This window comes from Podarcis tiliguerta, assembly GCF_965153285.1.
Source record: "Podarcis tiliguerta genome assembly, chromosome: 9".
NCBI classification, from domain to species: Eukaryota; Metazoa; Chordata; class Lepidosauria; order Squamata; family Lacertidae; genus Podarcis; species Podarcis tiliguerta.
This window is the reverse complement of record NC_139542.1, coordinates 11970206-11990869: the sequence shown is the minus strand read 5'-3', so window position 1 is coordinate 11990869 and position 20664 is coordinate 11970206. Positions and strand designations below refer to the sequence as shown.

General features: G+C 47.9%; 1 protein-coding gene and 1 long non-coding RNA gene across 4 annotated transcripts in view; both read right to left on the bottom strand.

The window, feature by feature from the left end:
* The window catches only part of PRDM8 (PR/SET domain 8), an 88689-nt gene extending 84316 nt beyond the window's left edge, over nucleotides 1-4373 (bottom strand). For all 3 annotated transcript variants that reach the window (XR_014501824.1, XR_014501825.1, XM_083398401.1), the window contains exons 1-2: nucleotides 4215-4373; nucleotides 856-1076 (exon numbers count right to left, since the gene is read on the bottom strand). Coding sequence is in view for 1 of the 3 variants with exons in the window: in XM_083398401.1 (XP_083254527.1) it covers nucleotides 856-1074 (219 nt within the window). In the remaining 2 variants the exon portion in view is untranslated. The remainder of the gene's footprint in view (nucleotides 1-855; nucleotides 1077-4214) is intronic.
* LOC310657777 overlaps nucleotides 1-20664 on the bottom strand; it is a 254852-nt gene that overhangs the window by 7801 nt on the left and 226387 nt on the right. The window lies entirely within an intron of this gene.

Below are 20664 nucleotides of genomic sequence, written 5' to 3'. Positions count from 1 at the left end.
TTTGGATTAATTTAGAGGCTGGATGCGACTGGTCTTCACCTAATTTTCCCGATGAATTGTGTGCGCGCATGAAGGAGCAGCTGACAGGGAGACCAAAGTCCCCCGGGATTTAATAATCCTACGGATCCTTTCCTTTGAACTATTCCATGGCAGGTGGCGCACGGAGCAAACGCCAGCAGGATTCGACCCTGTCTTTCCCCCTCTTTTCTCTCCCTTAGTCTCCCCACCCCACCCCCCTCGCAAGAGCTGAAAGGTGTTTTGGGATGGAAGGAAACGTCCTGTTTAAACAGGTGAAATGTTCATTCCGAATCCTCCATTCCCTACAATATTTCAAATTCACACCAGGGCATTTGCTAAAATGATTTAAAAAAAAAAAATCGCTTCTGTGTCCCTAAGCGGGGGGGGAAGCATACAGTTCTCGATCCGCAGCCCAATGAAGACACAATCCTTGGATTAAGTTGATTGGCAGCCTGGGTCCTAAAGATTTTATTCGAAGCAAAGCCTATCGGTTTGGCTTCGCATCGGTTTTAAGCCACCTTGACCCCGGTGTCCTTAAGCACAGTAGCTCAGAAGTAACCCGTTCGTTTCAATTAAACTTCCACATAAGAAATGTAGGATTGGAATGTTAAGAATAAACCCCACCTCCCTCAGATGCAATTTGATTTACTTCCGAATTAATGTGCATTAGGGTTATAAAAGGATGCTGATTCGCGATCCTATTAATTCCCCTGACTTGGAGATAATGTTCAGGACCGGAGGACTAGCTGCTGCCTTAAAGCCAAGGTTAGCGGGCTGGTGGATCTCGGTGCTTTTCGCCTCGCCAAGAGCGCAATCCTCCCCTCACCACCCCCTTACCCTGAATATATAGGGCACGGTCCTCTTGTCGGTGGACTTGAGCGCGACGAAAGCGATGCTGTCGTAGAGCGAGGTATGGCTGAGGACGCAAGGGCCGAAGATGGCGTTTTCCGGGATGTCACAAGTGGTGTAGACGCTGGTGAAAATGTCCGTCAGACACTGCTGGACCGCTTTGGCGTCTCCATCCCATATCCCTCTGTGCATCCCGGTGTCCTCCATCACTGGAAACGGGGGGATAGGAAGGAAGGGAGGAAAGAAGGAAGGATAAAGAGCTCAGTCAACTGGTAGGGGCGCCCTCGGTGGCTCCGAGGGACATTCCCGAAGGATGGTACTATCTGGAAGGAAGTCTGTCCTAAGCCAATATGTCCAAGAGACAAAAGATCTAGACGCGCATACATAATAACACTCTCGTTTGGAAGGAAGGCGCAATTAGGAACTTCATATTGAATTGCTTCGTACGAACAACAGCAACAACAACACGTAATTCACCCAGATATGTCCTCTGAAGTCCCACGTATTTCATTTAATCGTATGCTTAAGCCTGCGATCCTGTGGAAGCTTACTCGGAAGGAAGCCTCGCTGGACAGAGTAAGATTTACTTTTTTCCGAGTAATGGGTGATGCAACTGGGCTCCTCTCCCTCAAATCAACAGGACTTAAAAGCGCATAACTTTGACCGGATAAACAATGTCAAAGCAGCAGCATTAATAACAATAATCCCAAAGATAACTTATTTGAAGCCCCATTCTAAACTCTGTCACTTGAAAGTAACGTTCCCGTCATTCAAAAGAAGCGTCGGCTGAAAGGTGAAGCAAAACGGGGTCGGGTGTATCATTTTGCGCGAAGGAAACGGCTAGGTGATGCAATGCCTCTTGAAAAGTAAAGAAGGAAAGGGGGAAACCAAAACGCGAGGGATCTTAGCGACTGAATGGAGATGTCTTATCGAGACAGAATGAAGCACAGGCAAAGACAGACAGACAGAAGCGCAGGCTCGCTATCTAACGCAGCTCTTTCAGCCCTGTGTTTATGTGGATAAAATCCACACCCGGCCTTTTGCCACGGAAAGTCAGCGGCAAAACTCCCCCAGCGCACCTCAGCTGCCTTCCTTTTGATTCAGCACGCATTTCTTGGAACTTCGCAGCAGGAGGGCCTCGTCCCCGCGTCCCCCCTCCGCCCGCCTCGAAAGCTCCCGTCCCAGAATAGTGTGGAGGTCCGTTTGGGCCTCCTTCGCCTTGGCAGCCCCTGGGAAGGTCCGGGCTCCCTTTCCCCGCCCCGCGCGAGGCTGGTGACGGGCCGGCGTGGCAAATGGATTTGGAGTGGCTTGTCAGTGTCGCTGATTTGATGTCAGCTAACCTTTCGCCGGAGTCTACAAGAGGGAACGTATGTCTGCTCATTACCATAATCCCGCACTTTCCCTCTGAGACTTTAATTAAAAGCAGCGAGCAGAGGTAATTATTTCTTACCTCGGCACGCTTATTTATGGGAGGCGGGCGAATCCCAGCTCCCTTGTCGTACACGGGGACGCGTCCAAGCCCGACGCCAGCCGGGCTTGGGAACTGGTAAGCGGGGACGCATTTGTGGCCAATGCGAATAGCAACGACAACCGCTTCCAATTTAACCTTAAAAATAAAATAAGTTTCTTGTCTTTTTTTTTTTTAAGATATTGGATAGAAAATGAATAATGTAGGGCTGTCACCAAATCTGCCCGGGGTTAAAAGGAAACTTGGATAGTAGGAAATAGATCCGTTTTAAAGAAGCCCTTCCAGGGAGCGCTACACTGGAAAGGTCTCCTGCGCGAGGCCCGCAGTGGCAAGGACTGAGAGGTGGCGTTCACTTCGGCGGGGCGTGCGCAGGAGACTACCCCCCTCCCCCGGATCGTGGCCACCAGGCGGAGAATGGGGTCGCCCCATTCACAGGGGGCCTATGTGCATTATTAGGAAGGCGAGCGGGGATGGCCGTGTGCTTAAAAGAAAACTCCCCTCCACCTCCCCTCCACAACTCGGACTGCACGCGAAACCTTTAATTTACTTTTTTTATTTTACAGGGATCAAGTCTTTGATTCTTCCCTTCGTGACCAGCGTAACAAGGCACTGTTCTCCCGACTGCTTTGCAAACTGGCTCGGATGTGGCGGAGGAAGCAGGAAACAGCAGGTTCCCTATAATTTACCGAAAATGGGTGATTGCATAACAATATCATTATGGTGGCTTGCTTGTTGCCCTCTCGTTATTTGTGATCAAACAGGCAAATCAAATGGATTTTTAATTAATAATAATAATAATAATAATAATAATAATAATAAAAAATACTCCATCCTTACTGGGCTCCAATGCAATAGTTACTCCCCGCTCCTCCACCCCACATTTACAGTCTTCCGAAGGCGATGGGGGTGTGGGGGGAAGTTTCTCTCGGCTGGTGCCAAGTTCATCTATTAATTACCCGGCTGAAAGGTCATAGTTTCTGGGTGGAGTCCCCCCCACCCCGCCCCAGTTTAAAAACAAAAATCAAGCACTGAGAGAAAAAAAGAAACAAATCCATCTGCGGAATAGACTTGTGTATTTATTTTCGCCTGCTTTTCATTTAGCTGAGATAATCTGCACCCCTTCACGCTAGTATGTGTGTGTGTGAATAATTATATGTATCCTGCACACACACACACACACACACACTTCCCTCTTTTCTACAGGATCCCTTTTTAAATAATTGTGCTGGAGGTCGTCGCGTTACAAGGCGCAGCAGCGGGGACACGGTCATTAAAATGCAATTCGGTCTAACAATACGGGAGAGCCATCCTGGGGAAAAGAAGCCGGTGGACGCAACTCAAGGAAAGAAAGAAAGAAAGAAAGAAAGAAAGAAAGAAAGAAAAGAAACGAAACTGGAATCAACCCATTCTGTCTCTCTGAAATCTACGAACTCACATCCTCAAAAAGGACCGTATCTGCAGACACCAAATTCATCCCTCTGTTTCTGCCTCTCTCTGCGCTCCGATCTTTCTTTCTTTTTTGGGTGGGTGGGAAAGGAAGGGATGCTTGCTAAAACAAAACAAAACAAAAAAAGACACACGCAACCGCGACTTCTAGTCATTGCCCGCCAGCCTTGTCCACCAAAATAATAATCCAAACACATCCTATAACTCTACCCTTTGTATTGATCCGCCTGGCGTGGCATTTTCCTTTCATCCACTACCTTTCCCCCGCTTTTGGTGCCATGAAATAAAACCGAAAGGAGGAAGCAGAAGAGAGAGAAGCGGTGGGTTTTTTTTGTGGGGGGACGGTCGATCGGGAAAGAGAAGGAAGAAATAACCCCAAAACAATTCCCCCCCCCCCTCCACGCTGTAATAGGACGCATGCATCTTTACTTACCAGGAATAAGGTCAGGATTATAATCCTAAAGACAGAAGGGGGAAGGGGATTGAAAAGCAAAAGCGAAAAAACAAAACCAAAAATTGATAATCCCCAGCAGAAAGTGGCAAAAAAAGAGGAAAAAAAATTACGAGTTGAGAGATCCTCTTGTTCTTTTTTTTTTTTTTTTTGGAGAAGTGGGGTGAAGGGGGGGGGAGAAGGGAGAAGCGCCCAGATCTATTGTATTAGTGTATATTTTCCATGGCAGTGGGGAAGAAGATGCTGGGAGCGCTCCGTGTCTCTGGTGGGCTTGGTGCAAAAAAAAAAAAAAGGAGCTCGGAGGAGGAGGAGGAGGAGGAAGGGAGAGGGAGGCAGGCAGAGAGACTTGTGCAGATGGACCCGATGCAGTGACTGACTGGCACCCAGACACACCGTTTTTGTTTGCTGCACATAATCTGCCCAATGACGCGTGACAGCCCCACCTCCCTTCCCTTTTAACTCTTTCCTGGGCTCCGCCAGCGGCTGCTCCTCTCGCCGCCAGCCTCGCCTGCTTTCTTCTCTCTCTCCCCCCCCCCCCCACCCGCTTACTCACTCCGAGCACATTTTGGAGAGGTCTTCCCCCTCTCTCTTCAGCCCTCGCCCTCCGCTCGCCTCCGCGCTTTGGCTCCTTCGCTCAGAGCCCCACACCTCAAAAGCTCTTGGTCCTCCGGAGCCCTGCTTGTAGGGTGTGCGTAAAAATAAGCGCGCTAAAGGAAAAGGAGTGGGGAGAGGGCGCGATCCCAGGCAAAGAGGAACCCCATTGAGGACAATGGGAGAGAAATGAAAGAGGTCACGGGAGGTGCGTAAACCGCTCGGTTGGAATGAGGGGATCTAAGAGGGGCTGACTTTGGCCGGGATCCCTTCCATGTAAATGAATAGGAGTCACCCAAGAGCTCTGCCCTGCCCTGCTCTTGGGAAACTCCGGATTCATTCTGTGGACTTCCCTGAGGACTCCTTCCTGGTAGAAATGGCCTATTGCAACCATTCATTTCTCCATAGGCGTTCAGTGAAAATTCTTTTGATTTTTTAATGCCCTTCTCTCTTAAAACTCCCTGTAAACATTTGCGCAGGAGACTTTCTCGGTGGAATTTGCCTTTCGCGCTGCACAGCCTCATTCTCAAATCCTCTTGCTCCGAAGTAAGTTCGAGGAGGCGGCTCACCCTCGAACTTACGGGATCGCAGCGTTATTGCGATTTCCAAGGGAGAGGGAAGCGAAGCGAGGAGCAGAGGCTTTGCTCTTGATTTGCATTAACTGAGAAAATATAGAAAGCAATGCTGTTTAACACGAGCAAATATATTCTGTTTGAATCACACACAGAGAGTTTATACTATCTGCTATCATCACCCACACAGCTGAGCTAGGACAAATATCTCTCTATACGATAGAATTACTCCTGGGAAAGAAGGGTTAGTGTACTACGAGGACGGGACTCAAATGCATTCTGCGGGAGCTGTCATGAATTGAGGCGCGCACATGTTTCATCTCTGTGTGGTCCTCGAAGCATGTTCTCATGGGGCCTCTTGACTTATGAAGCCCCTTCACACCGAAAGCTCTATCTCTGCTCTGTTTTGGGTCTCTGTTCTGACTGTCAGCGGATATCGGGAGCGGCCTGGGTCTTTCCCCAGTTATCCTTTTTAACTGGAGGTGCCAGCTGTGGAACTGGGAGCAGTGGCGTAGCGTGGGGGGTGCAGGGGGGGCGGCCGCACCGGCCGCAACATGGGGGGGGGGCGCTCGCACTCGCAGCTCTCTGCCCCCTGCTAAAATCCACGGGTTAGGGGGCGCAAATTACTTGCCTTGCCCCGGGTGCTGACAACCCACGCTACGCCACTGACTGGGAGCCTCCGGCGCTCACAGCATGTTCTCTACTACTCACCTGACTCGCCGTCTATTGCTTTCCCATTGCAGGGTCGCTTCTGCAACGCGTCCATTGCTTCGGTAACCCTCGCCATGTTATAAAGCATGCAAACATTGCATGTCCCCTTGCAGATTCAGACCCTGGAGTCCTTGAACTCCAGCCCTGAGAGAGCTGGGCCCACTGAAAGTTATGACTGCTGAATTCATAGAATTGTAGAGTTGGAAGGGGTCCCGAGGGTCATCTAGTCCAACCCCCTGCAATCCAAGAACCGTGCCCACGGGAGCTGTCCCGAGGTGGGCTCCAACCACCAACCTTCTGGTAAACAGCCAGACGCACTGACCCATCCTATCCACCTGAGCCCCGTATTGTATTCAAAAGGGTTTATTTCCAAGTACTGCAAATGTGCACAGGACTGGAACCTTATGGGTAATTAACTTTCTCTAAACCGGGGCCAATGACTTGAAATTGATTTCCATTCAAACCCACCGGGAAGGTCGGTGCTAGAGCATCCGCCTACGCGCGCAAAACGTCCCAGGTTCAATCCCCGGCCTCCCCAGGCGGAACTGGGAGTTTCTCCTGTCTGAAACCCCGGAGAGCCACTGCCAGCCCGTGTAGACAATACTAATCCAGGAGGGTCAATGGACTGATTCGGTATAAAACAGCTTCCTGCGTCCCAGTGATGGAACTCGCTTCCAAGCAAATGTGTTTAGGTTAACGTGAGACGTCCACTGGGATTTACTTCTGAGCAGACACGCACTGGCTCTCTCTGCAAGTCTAGCTGAAGCTCGTGGGAACAATGGAACCAGATGGAGCAGCACATTTAATACTACAATTAATACTTCAGAACCCCCTACCTTAAATTCATTAAATGATTATAACTCATCACTCCCATTTTGAATACACAGCATTTTAAAGTTGGTTTCATTTTATCTGCTGGTGTTTCCCTTCTTTGCACTGGTTAAGGTCCCTTGAATACTTTATCCACTCCCCTTTCTAAAAGTAGCTCTCTTATCTTTTTAGGACCCTTGGGATTTCACCGCGAATCGACACTACCTTCGGGGTTTAATTGCATACTTTATATTCACCCCCACCCTTTCATTACAATACTTACAGTTTACAATATTTAGCTTTTCTCTGGCGAAGCATGAAGGACCCCCAGGACGTCTAAAGAACGTGGTGGTCCTCTTCAAGGCCTCTGCGGCTCCTTCCGGGCCAAGGGCATCTCCCCGCGTCCTCCAAGGTGTCTTCGCAAAACTTTGCAAAACGTCTCTGTCCGAAATAAAGTTGGCCAGCCGCTCAGCACTCTCTTCATTTAGGCTACGAGGACTCCGACTCTTTGAAAACACGCCTGGAGCTGAACGGAAAGCTATAGATCGAACCTAGGCATGTTTCCTCGGGAGTAAGTCCCACCGCGTTCAGTAGGAATTATTCCCAAGGAAGGATGGAGCTTAACTGAGGCTCCAATCCTAACACACACACACCCACACACACACACACCGCAGTAAACGCCATTGAACTCAACAGGAGATACTTCTGAGTAGACGTAGTTACTACTCATGAGTAAATCTCTTTGAATCAATGGGGCTTTCTCCTGGGTTAGCATGCACAGGATTGCAACTTACAGAGCTTGTGAGCCTCTGAAGACCTCTTGGGCGAGGCGCTTCCACGCCTTGCGGAACTTCCATGTAAGAGGAATCTAAAACGCTGGAGTCCTCTCTGTGAGACTGCGCTGGGCAGGTCGACTTGAACAGTCACTATTTTTTCTGGGCACCTTGGCAGCCTGCTGGCAGGCGGGAATTAGCCGCTTTAGCAAAGCAAGGCAAATGCATGTGGGAGAAGGCTATGAATGGCCACAAGGGCTATGCTCCCTGTCTCCACCTCTGGAGGCAAGAATGCTTCTGAACGCCAGTTGCTGGAAACCACAGGAACCGAGAAGTGCTCTGGTGCTCCGGTCTTGCCTGAGGGTTTGCCACTTTGAGAGCTGGATGGTGGACCATTATTAGCCTGATCCAGGGCCGGATTTAGGTTTGATGAGGCCCTAAGTTACCGAAGGTAATGGGGCCCTTTATATCTCCATCTGTCAACAACAAATTGTCGCTGTTTTTTTTTGTGTTGAATATATGCTATATGGTCATTTATGGACCTCATAGGTATCTAGAGCCACTTGCACATAACAAAATATGTATTTTATCAAAGTAATTGTTGAACTGAAATACAATTAAGAAGAAGTATATTAATAGTGAAATTGGGGGGGGCGGGGGCAAGAGAGTGGGGCCCTAAACTATAGCTTGCTTAGCTTATGTGTAAATCCAGCGCCGGCCTGATCCAACAGGCTCTTCTGACGGTCAGATATGCTGGGATGAGCTTCATCTGTTGAGCATGAGACCGTCTCTCTCTCCTAGGACTACAGGAAGCTGCCCTAAACCAGTACAGTATAGTCAGTACAGTGTGCCACGTGGGTCCCTATATGGCACGTACAACCAACAATAGGTCCCACAACTGTATGAGTGTACTATATGCTGCAATAATGTTGGTTGGGCATGTTATACTGAGTAGACCATTGGTCCAGCTAGTCCAGAATTGTCTAATGGACTAGTAATAGCTCTGCAGGGGTCTAGACAGGAGTCGCGCCCCCACATTTGGAGATTCTGAGGGGTTGAACCTGAGATCTTCTGCATGGAAAGCAGTTGCTCTGTCACAGAGCTTTCCTTCAGACCTCCCCCTTCAAAGCTAGCGAGGCTTTCCCGGTGGAAAGAAAGATGGGGAGGAAAGGACGGACTCCCTCCACCAGCAGAGACCTCCATCTCAACAGGGCAAGCTGGTATTTCTGGTGTTAGACGGGGATGGCGAAAGATGGAGAGGTGATGGGAAGAAGAGATTCTGGAATCTAGATTTCAGTTCTGCAGCAGCAGCGACGGCGGGATGAAAGCCGGAGGAGACTAGAATTCCCCAAGCAGCTAGTCTCTATACAGGCGACCAGCAAGCTGGCTGGCGGGGCTGCCATTGGCGCGTCCCTTCCCTGACGTTGACGCGGGAGGTGTAGTCTAAAACATCTGGAAGGCATTGGGTTGGCCAAGCGGGCCTGCTGCAGCACAGATGGAGGGTGACCTTTGAGCAGGGGTGATGGGTGTAGGCCGGGACCTCGCCAGGAACCTTGGCAACAAACAGTTCTGCTTTATGCACGCATCCTTAAAGGGGGCGGTGACTTTCTGGGGTGGGGGGAGAACAGTCACGAAGTTCTCAGGTGATTTCTGCATCCGACGCTTCACTTTCCCTTTTCTTCCATCGGAGGTCTTGGTGTATTCCCTGCAAGACAGCAAAGGGACAAAACTCGTGGAAGTTCTCTTGCGCAGGGCCTCATTGAGGGTGGGGAAGAGAACTAGATAACTTCCTGGGGGAATGTGCCTCAATGCTACTTGTACAAAACAAAACAAAAATCAAAGCGATTTATAGCATTAAAACATACATTCCTAACTCCAGTTACTTGGGAGTAAGCCTCGTTGAATTCAGTAGGACTTACTTCAGAGTAGACATGGTTACGGTTGGGCTGTAAAATACTACTGCTGTTTTAATTTAGTCTGCACTCAGGGAATGCTGGAAGGATTTCAAAAACCACTCACCTTCCCCTATAAATGCGATTCCCTCCCTGCATTAGGATTAAGGACCCCATAATATGCTATCAGCATTTATCTTATTAAATGCACAAAACCCATTGTCTTTTAATTTTGTTAAGAGAAAGGTATGTTCATGTCTGTTTACACACACAAATCCCCACTCACCCAGTTCAGTGGATAACATTAGCACAGTCACTCTCCCCTAGCCTAAGCTCCCTCAGAGGGTTGTTGTGACTCTGAGAAAAGTCAGGAAAATAAATATTACGCACAGGTAAATCTTGCTGGAGGAGAGCGATGCGGGAGCTTCACCACTGCAATTACATCCGCCCAGATTTTAGACGCAACTGCTTTGGAGAGCGTTGACACCCCAAATCTCTAAGCACCAGTGTACTGCTTAGACTATTTCTATCCATTGCGTTTAGTCTCAGAAGTGGGCAGGAAAAGACACATTTTTTTCTCTGGCTGCCTCGAGAGGCTAATCGTTTCATTTCTACAGGTGAGTGATTCAGTCAAAGTTTAGCACTGGCAAACCCTACGTGACTTTCAACGGGAGGATTAAGCAGGCGATTCAAAGGAGCAACAGGTCGGTAATAGACACGCTTAAGTGAGTCTTGCCTTTTAAGCAAAGGTGCAGATCAAGCTGACTCCCTCTTATTGAAATCAATGAACGGCAAGAAACCAGATTTTTTGGTGGGGACATAGATCTATATCACCATGCACCAGAGAAACAGTATCGTATGCTGGATGGAGTGTCAGAGGACAAACGTGGAGTTCTGTGTTCAAATCTTCCATCAGCCAGGCTGCTGACTGGGTGAGCCAATCAGGAGCTCTGTCTCAGCCAGACCTACCTCAGAGGGTTGTTCTGAGGATAAGGGGGCTGGGGAAAGGGAGGTAGGGAAGGAAAACAATGCATATTGCCCTGATCTCCTTGCAAGAAGGGTGGGATAAAAATGGGATAGATGACCACTAGAAACTTGGGACCACCCAATTATATTATATTGTTTTGAGAATTGGGGCTGACGCAAGGAAGTGCTTATTCACCAGTCACATAACTAAGTCGCATCACAGAATTCAGTGTTAGGAGTTGTGGTGTTGGCTACTGGCTTAAGTGAAGTTTTAAAGTATTAGACAAACTTGGTTATTAGGCACAGTGTGCAACAGAACCATAGCTGTCAACTTTTCCTTTTTTGCGAGGAATCCTATTCAGAACAAGGGAATTTCCCTTTCAAAAAGGGAAACATTGACAGCTATGCACAGAACCTCCATGTGCAAGTGCTGTATATCTCAGGCTCATAGGGACCAACAAAGGTGGAGTGTGGACATCATATCCCTCTTGTGAGCTTCTCAGAGGCACGCATTTGGTTGCTGAGGGAAACAGGATGTTAGATCAAGTGGGACTTATCCAGTCATCTGGGGATTTGGAGTTTATCACCATCAGACTCTTTCCTTCTTTGCCTTCTGCATCAGGTGAGGCTGTCTGAAGTCTGAACTGGTGTCTTGATTCAGTAACGGGCCAAGTCAGATGAGGGCCAATAAACTAATGATGAAGCCAAACTAGGTGGAGACGATGTGGGTAGTTGTTTGTTGATCCCAGAGAGATGGCCTTCAACCTATTCTGGATCGGGTTGCACTTCCCATCAGAGAATAGGCTCACTACTTGGGGTGCCTGTAGATCCAGCATTGCTGCTAGAGGCTCATGGGATGCTTTCTACCAGCTATCTCTAGTTCATCTGCTGTGGCTGCTTCTGGACAGAAACAGTCTTGTGTTTCATGCTCTCGTAACCTCCCAGCTGGATTGCTGCAATGTGCTATATGTGGGGCTACCCACAATGCTATCTTCAGAAGCTGACTGGGTGGGCATTTGAATCTTACTCCAACATTGGCAATGGAGCAGGCTAGCTGAAGGGGCACTGGCACACGCAGTTCTGTCCTCCAACACCTCATGGCACTGCCACTCCTGAGTCTGCCACCTGAAGCAGCTTCTTCCCTCTGCCTAATGGTAGGGTTGGCCTTGAATTGGTCCTAAGCTTCTGTCGGAACAGCTGTCTCAGCGTTGACCTTGAAGCACATGGAGATTGAAAAGGACCAGTAAGGTTACGGAGGCAGGACCATGGAGAGCTCCTGTGTAGCCATGCCAGGGGGTTGAGGTGTGTAGTGTGGGAAATAGCAGGAAAGGAGGTGTGAAAGAAGGCCAAATGAGCACTCAGCAGTACAGACAGCCAGGTGGGTTGAGGGAGGAGAGGCTGACATAAGAACACAAGAAGAGCCTACTGGATCATAACCAAGTCCTATCTGGTCCAGCATCCAGTTCTCACAGTGGTTACCCAGATGCCTCAAGCAAGATCTGACCACACAAGCCGTCTCCCCTCCTGTGGTCTCCAGTTGTTGTTGTTGTTTAGTCGTTTAGTCATGTCCGACCCTTTGTGACCCCATGGACCAGAGCACACCAGGCACTCCTGTCTTCCACTGCCTCCCGCAGTTTGGTCAAACTCATGCTGGTAGCTCCGAACTGTTCTGGTATTTCCCCCTCATTCCCTCATAAAAGATAAGACACAACACAGTCTTCTATAAAAGTATAGAAGAGTTTACTCACATTCTGTTCACAATCGGATCCCAGAAGGCAGACTTAGCTTAGAAAAGTAACCTACACCTGGAAACTATCTCATAAGGAGACAGTCCCTTTGTCCTCTCTTGGCTGGAGGCCAAGAGAGCATCTTTGGCTAAGCAGATGTTGCTTCTTTGATGAACGAGCCATAGAGTGAGAGATGGATGTCCTGCCCTGTGCTTTTGTCATTACCTGCACAGGTGAGGCCACACCCATCTCTAGTCACATGCAGAGGAAGTCTGTCCCAGCCCAGAAGGAAACAGGAAGTTTACCTGCTGGCTGGACAAACATTCCTCCCCATGTGTAAACATGTTCACTGTAGGAATGCTGTACTTGACTGCTCTTGTGTTTCACATCCCACATGCATGCACCTTGTCTTGTGGTTGATTATTCAGGGCAGGATTTACCTGGGCCTCCTCAATATTTTATTCAAGTTGGCACCCCTGTCCCTCTCTATCCTCCATCCAGACAAGCAAAGAGCATTATCACAGTTCAAGGACATTTTCTTTGGGGTGCAAAGAAAGACCCATGAGGACTGTAGCCTGGGGAGAGCATTGATGATCAGAAAAGAGAGGCCTTTGGGCCTGAATTTGTCTCCCAGGACCAGAGATTCCTGGCTGCTGCTGTAGGCCCATTCACTCTGGGAGAACCAGGCCCCCCTCCAATATTTTATTGGGGTGGCAAAAGGGACCTCGCCTCCTGGGAGTTGGCTCCTATGGAGAGGGGTGAGTGTATGTAGAAATGAGCCCAGCTAAAATTTTACAGCTGTTGTTCTACCCTCTTCTGCCCTGGACCCCACCCGCACAGGGGGTCCCAAGAAGGGAATGTGGCCCTGGGGGCTGAAAAGCATTCTCCACCCCTGGTCTAAAAGGGAAGTTCGTACCAAACTGGGTGAAGAATTGCTATGATGAGGAGTAGCTTATGAAAGGAGGTTGTGGACTCCCCTTCCTTGCAGGTTTTTAAGCAGGGGCTGGATGGATGCTTTAGCTGAGATTCCTGCGTTGCAGGTCGTTGGACTCGATGATTCTAGGGACCCCTTCCAACTCTACAATTACATGATTCTATGATGGAAGCATTCTTAAGGCTTTGTATGTAATGGCCTTTGGCTACTTCTTCCCTGGATAAATGTTATAGTTTTTAAAAAAATGTATTTTTATTAAAATTTTCTTGATTTACAGAAGTATGTGTAATGTCTCTCGTATTTTTTCCATGTAACATTTTTACAAATCAGTTTCATTTGTTGAGACATTAGGAAGAAAAGGGGAAGAGGGGTGGAAGATGGGTGGGGTTGGGGTCAATTGGCGATGTTTCTATTTTACTCAATATATGTGGGGTTTTGTGTCAGCGTCGCTTGTGCAGGTTCTCTGCTATTCACTTGTGTTCCTTTGGTGGTGAGAGTAGATGGGGTTGGCCTAGGGTGTGGTTGTTTGTTTGTGATTGGCTGTGGTGATCTTTGTTTTCATGTGTGAGTGGGTGTTTTGGATCAGGTTAGCCATATTGATTTGTATGCTGTTGGTGAGTTTTTGTCATTGTCTTGTTGGGCTGCTTATGTGATAAAGGGGAGCCATAAATGTTGTTTTTATATAGTTGCCTGAAAGTTGTTTATAGTTAGGCAGGCTAGCGTGTGTCTAAAATCACGTATTTGGTATGCAGCGCGATGGTAGAAAAGTACCCTGCACATGCTCAGAGACACTGCCGCCTCCCTTGCTGCACATGGAAAGAGGGGTCTCTGAAAGCTGGCAGCCCCCAGCCCCTGATTCATTCAAACCCCTCTGCCACCGAGGCTGGCCTGAATGCTGGCATTTCCGCCCCAGCAGCTGTTTGGCAAGGCGCCCATCCCTGCCCCCACCCTCGACCAGGGAGAGCCCAGAGCGAGGCGAATTCCTTAATGGGAACTTTGTTCCGGATTGTGGGAGAGGCGACGCTTCCCGGGGAAGCGCCATTAGCAACGCCTCGGAGGAGGGAGGGGCCGGATCCGGCTGGTCCTGGAGTTCAGCGGGGGGGGGGGGGAGGAGGGCGCAGCCGGGAGCTGATCTCCATCCCTTGGGGGTGCTCTCTGCGCGCCCCTCTTTCTGCGTGGAGAAGAGCTGATTTGCTGGAGAGAGCAGAAAAGAAACGCAGCCCAGGGGGAGGGAGAGCGAGCCGGGGCCACGTGGATAGCCGGGGAGCTGCTGGAACCAGCACTGGCTCATTATGGCCGGAGCTAATTGCCCTGAGCATTTAATCCAACCTCTCGGCACGCGCTGGGAATGGGTGGGATGTGTGTGGCTGGCTGGTGACGCGCGCACAGGCGCACCAGGACTGCCAGAACAAATACTTCTGTGGAGAGGGATAGACATAGGAAGCATACCTAGACAGCAGCATCTTAAAAAGCAGACACATCACCTTGCCAACAAAGGTCCGGCTATGGGTTTCCCAAAAGTGATGTACGGAAGTGAGAGCTGGACCATAAAGAAGGCTGATCCCCGAAGAATTGATGCTTTTGAATCATGGTGCTGGAGGAGACTCTTGAGAGTCCCATGGACTGCAAGAAGATCAAAGCTTTCCATTCTTAAGGAAATCAGCCCTGAGTGCTCACTGGAAGGACAGATCGTGAAGCTGAGGCTCCAATACTTTGGCCACCTCATGAGAAGAGAAGACTCCCTGGAAAAGACCCTGATGTTGGGAAAGATGGAGGGCACAAGGAGAAGGGGATGTCAGAGGACTAGATGGTTGGATAGTGTTCTCGAAGCTACCAGCATGAGTTTGACCAAACTGCGGGAGGCAGTGGAAGACAGGAGTGCCTGGCGTGCTTTGGTCCATGGGGTCACAAAGAGTCGGACACCACTAAACAACTAAACAACAACAACACCGAGACAGACCCTTGGCCTATCTAGATCAGGATAGCCCACTACGCTGGCAGAGGCTTCCTGGGATTGCAGAGAGAGAAGAACTAAAGTGGTTCTCTGCACAGCACAAAGTTAGACTATGAAAGTCTCTGCCACAGTGATGGCCACCCAATTGGATGGCTTCCAAAGATGGTTGGACAAATCCATGGCAGATGTGGTTATCAGTGGCTACTGGCTATGATGGCTATAGAATCACAGAATCGTAGAGTTGGGACACCAAGGGTCATCTAGTCCAACCCCTTGCAACGCAGGAATAATAAAAAAAACTCTCTCTCCACTGCCAGAGCCAGTGATGCTGCTTCTGAATATGAGCTGCTGTAACTGCAGGAGGGGAAAGTGTTCTGGTACCTGGGTCCTGCTTGCAGACTGGCCAATGTAAGAACAGGTTGCTGGACTAGATGGGCCATTGCCTTATGACAGGTGATGGGCGCAGACTTACCTGGAGATGCTGGGTGTTTGGGCTGACCTTTAAAGCCCTCAATGGCCTTGGCTCTGTATACCTGAAGGAGTGTCTCCACTCCCATCATTCAGCCCGGACACTGAGGTCCAGCTCCGAGGGGCTTCTGGCGGTTCCTACACTGTGAGAAGTGAAGCTACAGGGAACCAGGCAGAGGGCTTTGTGTCAGGAAGTTTTCAATGCTTGATGTGTTTTTATATTGTGTTGGAAGCTGATCAGATTAACTGGGGCAACCCAGCCAGATAGGCAGGGTAATAATAATAATGACAATGATAATAACAATAATAATATTAATAAATTTTATTTAGACCCCGCCCTCCCCAGCCAAGACTGGGCTCAGAGCGGCTAACACCAAATATAAAAACAATTGATTGAAATACAGCTTAAAAAACAAGATTAAAATACAACATTAAAACATTAAAATGCAGCTTCATTTCAGTGGAAACTCAATCAAAAACTTTTTGGGGGATAAAAACGTCAAGTCTTCACCAAGGCTAACTATCCAGACTGGTCCTACATGGGCCAGAAAAAGCCAGGGAAGTCCCCAAATAAGAGAAGGAGAAAGGAAAAAAAGAAAGAGGGGGAGGGAATCAAATTGATTCCAAGCCAAAGGCCAGGCAGAACAACTCTGTCTTACAGGCCCTGTGGAAAGAAATTCTGCAGGGCCCTGGTCTCATGAGACAGAGCGTTCCATCAGGCTGGAGCCAGTGTTGAAAAGGCCCTGGCTCTGATTGAGGCTAATCTGACTTCCTTAGGGCTCGGGACCTCTAGGGTATGAGTAATAGATGATGGTGGTGATATTCAGCCCTTGGCATCTCCAGGAAGAGCTGAGAGTGAATCCTGCCTAGAGAGTCTCTGCTAAATGTACAGTGTAGACATTATTGAGCTAAATGGACCAATGAGCTTGTGGGATGTGAAACACATAGCAGTCAAGTACAACATTCCTAGAGTGGACATAAAGAGGGATGTTTGCACCAGCCAGTAGATAAACTTCCTGTTTCCTCCTGGGCTGGGACAAACTTCCTCCTCTAGTGACCAGAGGTGGGTGTGACCTTACCTGCCCAGGTAACAAAAGTGGCAAGGCAGGCAGGCAGCACACCTCCCCTTCTCCATCTTGATTTCATTGAAGAAACAACAGCTCTTCAGCTAAGAGATGTCCTGTTGGCTATCAGCCAACAAGCGACAGAGGAACTATCTCCTTATGAGATAGATTCCACATGTATATACTTTTGTAACCTAAGTCTGCCTTCAGGGATCCAATTGTGAACTGATGATACTGTGAGTAAACTTCTTTTTTACTGACTTCAAATAAGATTGTCGCGTCTATTCTTTTTAAGAGGGACAAAAGGGAAATACCAGGAATCTTATATTGAAAGGCTAAAACTAGCTTGCAACAAGCAAACCGCTGTGCATTTAAGAGGGGGGTGTTAAAACTCTGCTAAGTTATAGAACTTGCTAGCGCAAGTTAGGAAGGATATTATTAAACAATATATCCTCTACTGCCTCCTTGAACATTCCCACAGAGCTGAATCAGGATATAGTTTCATAAGTTCTATAGGACATGTCTAACCTAGGTCCATTGATTTCTGCTTCGAATAACACTTAGTTGGTTGGACACAGCCCATTGTTTTGATTGATGTGTCATACATATTGCATATCTACTGTATATATTTAGGTTTTTACTGCTTGTAATTAATTTTATTTTTGTATACTCAGTCGGTAAGTTGCTTTGGGTAGCATTTGTGAGTGAAGCCACTACTAAATATTAACCACCACTGCCACCATATTTCTTGTATAGTTTATGCTATTCGCTGCTTTGTAAGGCTTAGGGCCCCAAAAGTGGTATATAAATAAACTATAATGTACAAAAAAAAAAAACCCTATACCATACTATCAGACCCTCCAGGGGTCCCCATTTCCCAGAGACAGTCCCAGATTTATAGAAGCTGTCCCAGTTTCTGATTTGATCCTGGAAGGCCCCACATTTCCTTAGGACATCCCAATTTCATCAGAGAAATGTTGGAGGGTTTGGAATTATGTAACTTCTGAGCCAAGGAGATAAGTAACTATATAACTTTTAGAAGACATCTGAAGGCAACCCTGTATAGGGAAGGGTTTTTTATTTTCTAAAAAAAGTTTAATGTTTTATTATGTTTTTATATATCTTGGAAGCTTCTCTGAGTGGCTGGCTCAACCCATTCAGATGGGTAGAGTATAAATAATAAAATTACAGTGGTACCTTGGGTTAAGTACTTAATTCATTCCGGAGGTCCGTTCTTAACCTGAAACTGTTCTTAACCTGAGGTACCACTTTAGCTAATGGGGGCTCCTGCTGCCACTGTGCTGCCAGAGCACAATTTCTGTTCTTATCCTGAAGCAAAGTTCTTAACCCGAGGTACTATTTATGGTGCAGGAGGAGACTCTTGAGAGTCCCATGGACTGCAAGAAGATCAAACCTATCCATTCTTAAGGAAATCAGCCCTGAGTGCTCACTAGAAGGACAGATGATGTTGGGAAAGATGGAGGGCACAAGGAGAAGGGGACGACAGAGGACGAGATGCTTGGACAGTGTTCTCGAAGCTACCAGCATGAGTTTGACCAAACTGCGGGAGGCAGTGGAAGACAGGAGTGTCTGGCGTGCTCTGGTCCATGGGGTCACGAAGAGTTGGACATGACTAAACGACTAAACAACAACAACAACTATTTCTGGGTTAGCAGAGTCTGTAACCTGAAGCGTATGTAACCTGAAGCGTATGTGACCCGAGGTACCACTGTACTGTTATTATGGAATAGGAACATCCCTATTTTCATGGGAGAAATGTTGGAGGGTATATACTACGCATCATTTTATAAACCACTTTCCTGCCTCCATTTGGTCTTCTCCCCCCCCCCTTCCACTCCTCGAAACTCAAACCCCCAAATGCTGTAGTTTTTCCTTGCTTTTCACCATGACAGAGCAGCTTATGTTGCTGGCATGGCCTTCCCACAGCAGCCCGGAGGGCCCAGACAGCTGCAAGTAGAGGAAGCTTGTTGGCAAGCCCTAAAAATGTCCAGACCTTTCCCTCCCCGTGTTAGAAAGAGTAGGGGAAGGTGGTGAAGGAAGGAGGAAGGGAGAGGAAGACAGAAGGAAGAGGATTTGAGATCTGGCCTTGCTAGGGAAAAGTGGAAGGCACTTGCTTGAAACTTCTTTTCCTTAAAAAAAAAGAGGAGAAGGATTTATTTTCTCCAGTCGTAAATCTTGTCTCTTTGTTCCTCTGCCCAACGAAGCATGATAAAGTCCTTTTCCATAAAGTATTCAGTATTAAAGCCACAAAGCTCACCCAATCAGGAGCCATCTGCTTCTACCGTAACAGCAGCTCCCAAAGCAGGAGGGGGAAAGGAGCCCGGAGAGAAAGGACACTACTGTGTTTGGGGCTGGGAGGGGGGACACACACAAACGAGGAAGCTCTGAATAGCGGTGGAAGCCCTTTAGATTTCCTTGTAAATCTGTATCTATAGAGACAGAGGAAGAAAGGAAGCATTATATTGATACAACAATTGTAAAACAAAAAAACAAAAAGGGACGAGGCATCGAAAGGGCAAGGGGAGCGCGCATCAGAGGTCCCCGCGTGAAAGGGGGGCTAACAGATTTATAGAAACCTTTAATTGGTTTTCAATCGCAAGATAAAGAGGTTGAAGCAAAACAGAGGAGAGTGGCAAAATGTTTCACATTCGTCAGCCCAGTGCGAGCTCCATTCAAGCGGCAGCCAGTAATTTCTCTCCCTCCTTCCTTTTTTTTGTGACTAAGTGCCCCTTGTCTGGTTTGGAGTGGGGCTCCCATTCTCTCCACCCCAGTCTCTGTCATCCAAAATTTACACAAGTTCCAAGAGGATATGAAACAGAAGAAGAAAGAAACCAAGAGCTTGATGCTACCTGGGAGACTAGTACATGTCTTGTGCGGCAATGAAGTTCATCAGGCAACAGCCTACTTTGTGAGATGCACACAAACTGGAATGCAAAGATCTCGAATGTATGTATGTATACATTAAGGGCTGGACCCCTGCTTGCTCCACTTGCCATTCCCCTTACATTACACCCTCCCAGTAGTTCTCAAACTTTTTTTCATTGGGCCACACTTTCAGAATAATAATTTACATGTGCCACACCAGATTTTTTTTTATGTACAGTGGACGCTTGGGTTGCGAATGTGATCTGTGAGGGATGCATGTTCACAACCCGCCGCAGCGCATCTGCACACGGGCGGGTTGCGATTCGGCACTTCTGCGCATGCGCAAAGCGCAATTTAGCACTTCTGTACATGTGTGACCGCCGAAACCCAGAAGTACCGTATTTTTTGCTCTATAAGACTCACTTTTTCCCTCCTAAAAAGTAAGGGGAAATGTGTGTGCGTCTTATGGAGCAAATGCAGGCTGCACAGCTATCCCAGAAGCCAGAACAGGAAGAGGGATTGCTGCTTTCACTGCGCAGCGATCCCTCTTGCTGTTCTGGCTTCTGAGATTCAGAATTTTTTTTTCTTGTTTTCCTCCTCCAAAAACTAGGTGCGTCTTGTGGTCTGGTGTGTCTTATAGAGCGAAAAATACGGTAACCTCTTCATAGTACTTCCGGGTTTCAGCGGTCCGCAACCTGAAAAAATGCAACCTGAAGTGGCTGTAACCCGAGGTATGGCTGTATAAGAAATATATTGGGAGGGGGGACAATTCGTAGCAGTGCTTGATTTATAACATACGACACAACTACTTTATAATATGATCACGAGACATCCAGGAAGTATAAAATGATGCAGCTACATAAGAACACGAATCATTCTCAAAATTGTTTTTGCTGCGTAATCTCATTTATATTAGGTCTAATTTGACACACAAAAGACCTCTCATCTTCACATCAACACAAATATTAGCCTTTCTCTTTTCTGGTCTTTCAGGTTTGTCAGAGTTGAAAATCCCTCTTCACAACAATATGTCATGGAGAACTGTAGAAGAACAGCCAATGCTCTTGAAGAGAGGCATGGATAC